This window comes from Halyomorpha halys, unplaced genomic scaffold, assembly GCF_000696795.3.
Source record: "Halyomorpha halys isolate HHAL.00 unplaced genomic scaffold, Hhal_1.1 Scaffold481.1, whole genome shotgun sequence".
Lineage (NCBI taxonomy): Eukaryota > Metazoa > Arthropoda > Insecta > Hemiptera > Pentatomidae > Halyomorpha > Halyomorpha halys.
Window position 1 is genome coordinate 158,826 of NW_027113262.1, and position 7,765 is coordinate 166,590.

Below are 7,765 nucleotides of genomic sequence, written 5' to 3' on the forward strand. Positions count from 1 at the left end.
TATTTTTTAAGAAAATTGTTTACACTTTGGACTACATAAAACTAAACTAACTTTTCAAATATAACTATAATATAACCGAAGTACACAAAGTAACTAAAAATAATGGAATTTTAGACAGAACATAGTAAAAACGTTACATCAACCTTTAACTGGTGAGGTGGAATTTTCAGACGCAATTCGTGAAATGCCCTAAAGGAACTCTAACTTTTTTTTTTTTCATTTATTCAATAAACTTTAATCTAAGTCCTTAAGTACGTAATATGACGTATTTTAACTTAATTTAAATAGTTCCCACACCGAAATATTTTTATAATTTAATAATTATTGGCTGAAACCGACGAACAAATTTATTCATGTTTTGTTTATTTTTTTATAATTTGGCCTATGTAGCTAATAAAACTTAACATATCATATATATCTAAAAAGATAAAACTAAAAATATATAGATTACGTTGGAAATGAGCGAGCATTATCTCAGCACAGTTATTACAACAGAATTTGTTGGTCCTAAATTTATATTCCCCAGTCTATGTACATTTAAGTTATTTGTAATTTTTATTAATTGTAATTTATACGTAAACATTCTAAGTATAATTTAGAAAATGCACCCAAGATTGCTTTTATTTTTTCTAATAATTTATTATTATTTACCATTTAGTTAAAAAATACAAAATACGATTTCCATGACTTAGGGGATTAATTATACCAGGAAAGAAAAGCAGGGGTGTAAGTTGAAGTCACTATTGACAGATAGATTCCATTTAAACGAGCTGGATACCGGGCACCTAAGGAGTGGGGATAGGCCTTAAAGAGAAGAGGGGGGAAACCACGGAGTGGGGGCGGGGGAATTGGGGGCGTGGCCAAGCTCCTCCTCTCTCAGTTAGTCCGCAGAGTTTGGAAGGAATGGAGTCCTCTCTGGCTGTCTCACCACGGCCGCGTGGTATCTATACCATCGACCAAATTCTCGGCAACACGTCCCCTACAGGTATGAATTTTATCTATGTCATTGGCTTTATACAATCTTTAATTTACAATTTTTTTATATAAATATACATTTATATTTATTTATCATGTATTTCTTTTTTTTTTGGTACAATCTAATACAAATTGAATGAATCTCTAAATAATAATTAACATGCATATATATATTAATCAGTAATTTTAGTACTAATATTAAGTGACATTAAAATATTTTTATTGGACATAAAATTAAACGCTTTAATACTTTACGTAACTTGATATCATTAATTAATCATTAAATCAAAATATAGCAAAGATTTTAAAATTATTTTTCTCAAGTTACGTGTTAAATCAACACCGTCATCGAAAAATACAAGAATATAAACGTTATAGCTGAATAAAAGACTAAGAATCTATGTTTGACCCACATTAAATACCAAATCTAATAACATATACTTAAAACTATTATCAAAAATTTTAAGAAATAATAAATTAATAATTAAGTATCTGAAACATAAGAGCTAAAAAAATTACTTCAATTTAATTTTAATTTCTTATATTAAAGAAAATAGCATTTATTGAATAATATAAAAAAATGTCTATTTTTATATTATAATCGAACATAATAGAAGATATGAGTAGACGAAGGTTTCATGTTTCAGAAATATGATCTACTCAATCTAACAATCGTTGGTTGTTACAAGGCGAAGATAACAAATGAAAGTATTCGTTAGAAAAAATCAATTTTTGATGATTTTTCAGAAACTCAAGCACTTATGTTTTTTTTTAACAATTTCTGATATTAATAGATAAAAAATAATTGTTTTTAAAAGAGACAATATCATTTATGAACATAGATTTAATTTATCTATTTAAACGTCAATATTCACATGACAGTATGCAACTAAGGGATGTTTTTTCTAAAGTCTGCTTTGTTTTTTTTTCCCCCCCTTAAATATTTTTTTATTGAACTATTGAAAATATATCTGCTGTATATTTATGTATGTGCTAATAGATTGTCTATATAATGACACTAACAAAATAACAATCTACAACATTTGGGCAGCACCTATTTTAAAATAAATTGTTTTTATATATCTCATGAATATAATAATAATTGAAATTAATTACCATATTGTCTCTATTACCCACTCACCGAAATTATTAATCTATACCAAATTCAAATTGAACGATCATTTATTTTTATAAATTAAAACATAAAAAGTATCAATAAATGAAATTCCATTAACTACACTATAAACTCTTGCCTAAAACCATTTATGTATAACTAATATTGCGTTCATGAACAATTATTGTCTAAATGTTTTTTTTATTTATTTTTTTTACGTGAATGTCATGTTTAATATCAGAGATTATTAGACAAATATATTAGTCTATAAAAAGGAAAAATTAAGCAATGTAAGTCAATGTCAAAATTGAAATATGGTTTGTAGATCCATTATTTGAAAAAGCGAACCTTATTTCTGTTAGCAGAAAGATCTGTAAAATTAATACAAATTTTTAATACTTTTAACTATGATTTCGACCCAACTAAACATCATAATAAGAAAAAACATTAGGTACTGCTTATGCGATATAATTACTTCAATAAAAATAAAAAATATAATCGACTAAAAATGGGTTGGTTAATATTTATTTATCCTTTTTTAAGTAAATTTGTAAACTTAATTATTTTATAAACTCAATAATAAGTTTTATCATAATATAACTTATTATTGAGTTTATAAAAGCTAAACAAAATAATTTGAGTTTCCTTTAAATATCCTCATAAATTTACATTATTTTACTTTAATAAACACGATAAATTTTATTAACATCCTACTTGCTTAGCCGGTCGGTAGTAAACTAAGCGTAAGAATATCCTCATTCCCAGATTGTTTACAAACCTCCCCTGAGTAAATGTTTAATTATTTTCGTAATTAGGTACCCTTTGAGCTAGTGATCGATTCATGTGAGTTATTTAAACAGTACTAATTAATAAATGTACTAAAAGCAATTAGATATTCAAACGCTATAAGCTATAATAGAGGTTCATTAAGCTTCTAGAATTAACAATGTCATGAACATCGGTAACTAAAATCCTACTGAACCTCGTTTACAATGATTACAAATTCAAATGTGTTTGTAGATTTTTAAATAAAAAGTTTAATTGTCAATATCAAATGCGTTCCAAAAAAAAGTGAGATTATTTTTTCCTGAGACCTCACTCATAGGGAACGCAGACCAATCCATTAAGCCAATATACTATTTTGTTTTAATTAATTAATTAAAATTCTATATCATGAGCATAAGTAATAGGTAGTCCATCAATTGTAAATAGCACTTATGTAATTTCATAATCTAAATTAATGTGCAATATTTTATACTGCATATTTATGAGAATATTATTATTACTTTTCAATCATGTTAGGTTTTATTTTTAATTTCTAAGTGGAGGTCTTGACATATTTGTAGTTTGTTTGAGTAAATAAAATTACTAAGTTATGGTTTAAACCATAATACATTTTTTTTGTATTTTTAAACGTAAATTAATTTCCTATTCAAATTTTTCAGCCATAATTGTGCTGTGGTATATCGAAATTTCGGGATATTCCTTTTTAAATGAGATAATTTATATTTTACGGGCGGAAATACTTATAGGAGGATAAGTTTAAATATTTGGATTTAAACACTATTCATTCATTTTCATATTATCTTATTCTATCTCATTCTGTATATATTTTTATTTATTTGAATAAAAATTCGTGAATTAGTAAAAATAATACTTTTTAGACCTAGTTTCACCCGTAACTAAAAAATAAAAGAGTGTTAACTTCACATATGAAGTAAAAACATAAATAAGAAAAACAAATAAATCAAATAAGAAAAGATAGATGGTTGACTGATTGTTAGCGGAGTTGCATGGAAAAATTGTTGAAGGGTATAAAATCTTAAATTTCCCTGCCGGGTTTCCCGACTATAAAAGATTTTCATTTTTACAATTATATCAATAAATATATATTCCCAACTCTTTTGAATCTGGTCTTTTCAGTTCCCCACTATGAAGGTTTTTACCTGATTACAATTATTTTATTTTCTCTTCATACACATTATATCTATAAAATCTAATATCATTAATTCAGAAGTATATTTTAAATTTGAAATAGCATACTTTACTAATGTTAAGTATGCTGTGTATCAGGGAACCCAGTTCAGTTGGTCAGCGCAACATTTTTAATAAAGCTTTTTCCCTCTCTTTCAGCTATTTTATGACAATCTAAAGTAGGTTCTCAAATTTCTTAATTTTTTGGGTTTACAAATTATTGGGATTTATTTAATTATTATTTATTTTCTCTAATTATTGTAGACCCAAGATACTTAAATTTCTCTACATATTTTCTTTTATATCTTTATCACCGTTTTTAGCCCAAATCATTTATTTACTTTTATCCGTATTTATTGTACCTGCTTCATGGGTCTATCGGTTAAACAATTCAGCATTTTGATCCAAAAAATCAACATTATGAAATATATTTTTAAAATACCTAACATTATTTAGTATTTTTGAATGATTCTAAACATTTTTTTTATTTTTTATTTTTTAATTTATTGCTTATTAAAAACTTATTAAAATTTCGTCAGCTATTAGCATTTTCAGTTCCAACACTCAGAATATCTTTAAATTATAACACTTGATATTGATGAAAAACATGTAACTGGTAATTAAAATTACCAATAAAAAATGTAAAATAGTAGTTTGACCAATCCTAGAAAATAAAATTTGATTCAGTAAAATTCCTGTTAATTACTAAAACAGTTATATTTTGTTTTGTTTTTTTTTTCTATAAGAATATGAACTTTGATCTGTGTAGATTTATAATATACATGAGTCATTTCAGATATATGGTATTATGTTGTTTTTTTCTGAAGAGCATCCAAGAAACCTTAAATAAAAAATATAAAAGACTAACTACTATGTGCACTCATAGTTTAACTTGTCATCTAGGTTTCATTGTTTGATTATTAGGAAAAATAGTATGGTTATATCCATCATAAAAATAACGCCACACATACTAAATTAGTCTATTATATTTGATCGTACCAGGCTCTACACAGATTTTTAATGAACTCAAAACTTGTCCTTAAATTTCATTTTCAAAGTTTTCGGTTTTATGTTAATTTTTATAGAAAAATTTGGACTACAGGTACCCTTCAGAGCTCAAATTAAATTTAAATAATATTCTTCAACTTCATTACTTATAACTTTTCTCATGGGATGAGTATTTTAAAAAATATTTTTAAAATTTAGAGACCAAATAAATTATTTTTTACTTTCTAAAATCAAATGTTTGAAGAAATATGTCTTGTAAAACACTTGACTTGAGTTAGCTCAAGTCTCTATTAGTAATAAATTAATGTAGTGTAAATACACCAAGTATAATTTTTTTTTTGTGAGGCGCGTAATAATTGGTGTTTTTTGTCTGTTACACAATTATTTGCACGGAATTATTTGCACATTTCATCTGGAAAGCCTTTTCTCCAGTTTCCGTTAAACCATATATTTATCTGTTGGTTGTTAATCTCTGAGTGTCTTTAGTAAGCCACAATATACTTTTTTCTCTATTTATTTTCTACTTTCTGTAATATTTTCTGACTCTCTTGTCCATCATCAAGTTTCTTACTCTTTTTCAGCTTTTGCCCTTTCCTCTTGTATATTATTTCTGTTGTAGTACAAACAAATTAACTTGTTTGTCCTATTTTTTTGTTTTTAATGTACTATTATCTAATGATGTTTGCAGAACTATCCTTACTTAGTTTTTACGGTTATTCATGTAACATTAAATTGTAGTTTTTAGTGGTCATTTGTACAAAATAGGATTACATCTTCTGTCCAATGTTTTATTTAAATAAAAAATAACTATATGCGCTTATAATTTATGTTTCATATTAACTTTACCGGAAACTGTAATATTTTTTTTACAATATTTTTAAAATTATTAATATATATTTAATACTTCATTAGCCAAAATATATACCTACAATCTCTAAAATAGGTTTTTCTACACATAGAAATAAATACAAAAATTATTTATGATAAATTATTAATAGATATTGCTTTATATTGGAAAAGAAAAGGGTTGAAAGACGACAAGAAAGAGGTCCTCAGGATCGACCTCACTCCCTTCTAAAAACATTTTCCCAATAATTTACCACCAATTAAAGGCCTTTGATTGGGAAATGTTGAAAAGTAAGCGGACCTCGCCTTAATCATAACCGTTAATCACATTTTCACCCCTAATCTAATTCTCTTACAATTTCCCTTTCGGAACCGACAAATTACCCCTAAGTGAAATCAAAAGAATTTCGTATTACTACCCCTTGAGGAAGTGGAATTGAAACCTCATTGGCACCCTGTGACCGAGGGAATATTTAGAAATAATCGCCTTCATTATAAAACCCGACCTATCAGCCGCATTCACAGCTTATAAATTTTATATCAAGTGTCTAATGATTAATTTCAGAAATATTATGTTAATTATTAATTAATATATATACTTTCCTCAATAACAAAAAAACAACATTTTTACTTAAGCTCTGATATGCAAGAAAGATTTAATGAAATACAAGTTATGAAGATGATAATGTCATAATTTATAATATTGCTCAGAAATATTGACTAAAAAAAATATTCCGGCTTATAATAATTTTTAATTAATAACAATGAAAAAAAAATCAATAAAGCGATGGAATATGCAGTTACATAAGCTATTATTAATTCTGATTTTTAATTAACTAATGAGGATTTTAATTCTTGATAAACGATTTGATTAAAAATTTAGAATGAATAGCTGAGTTAATGAGTAGGTTTATTTTGGAAATTTCTTTTTTAAGATATTGCATGGTCTTCAAAAAAGGCATTTTTATTAAAACCATTTATTTCTTCTTTGAAAACAGAAAATTAATTAGTTCATTATTTAGTAATTAAATTGTTATTCTTTTCTTTCTTGAAAATAAAATTTAACACCGTTTAATATAGATCCTATCCTTTAATATAAGATTATTAAATTCTAATGTAACTTTGATGTAATTTCTTTTCCTTCTCAAATATAACAAATTGTATTTTAATTTAATTTTTATCATGATTTATATTTAACGATTATAAAAGGATCGTGCCTCGAATTCATAATAAAAGAATCCTGTAGTTTGTTAAAAAGTTAGCTACATCTATTATTAAAGAAAAGAGAGGGCTGCTAATAAAAAGTTTTCATTTGACTTGCAATAGTCAATTAGATTGGATAACTGAGATGGAAAATATTACAATTGTATTGGAAGTGCTATATTTTAATATAAAATTTCACAATTATTTAACACTAAAATACACCTTAGTTAGACAATACAAATTAACCATTGGGAACCAATTGGTTAGATGACTAATTTAAAGTTAAATGCTAGGGATCTATGCACTTCTGTTAGGTTCATTCAGTTAATCCCTTCTCCATACACCTAACAACTATATAAACTTATTTAAATCACTTTGAACCTATGAAAATTTAATTTATCTGGATTAAACAGATCACATAGATCCACGTATTATGTCTCATGAATTCTTCAGTCCGAGGGTCACTTTTCACATCCGTAATTTAATGTATGAAGTAAAATAGACTATTTTATTAAGATTTATTATTATTGTTATCTTCATTACGAAACATAATTTTTTTTTATTTCTGAATTATATAATCTTACACAATCAAAATCAATAGATGATCAATTAATACAATATTTGCAGACACAAAGAAAATAATAT

General features: G+C 25.7%; 1 protein-coding gene across 1 annotated transcript in view; it reads left to right on the forward strand.

Annotated features, from left to right (window-relative positions):
• The first annotated feature begins 893 nt into the window (after positions 1-893).
• The window catches only part of LOC106683405 (retina and anterior neural fold homeobox protein 2), a 62,899-nt gene continuing 56,027 nt past the window's right edge, over positions 894-7,765 (forward strand). Inside the window, exon 1 of the mRNA XM_014424850.2 lies at positions 894-985. Coding sequence (XP_014280336.1) covers positions 904-985 — 82 coding nt within the window. The 5' untranslated portion in view covers positions 894-903. The remainder of the gene's footprint in view (positions 986-7,765) is intronic.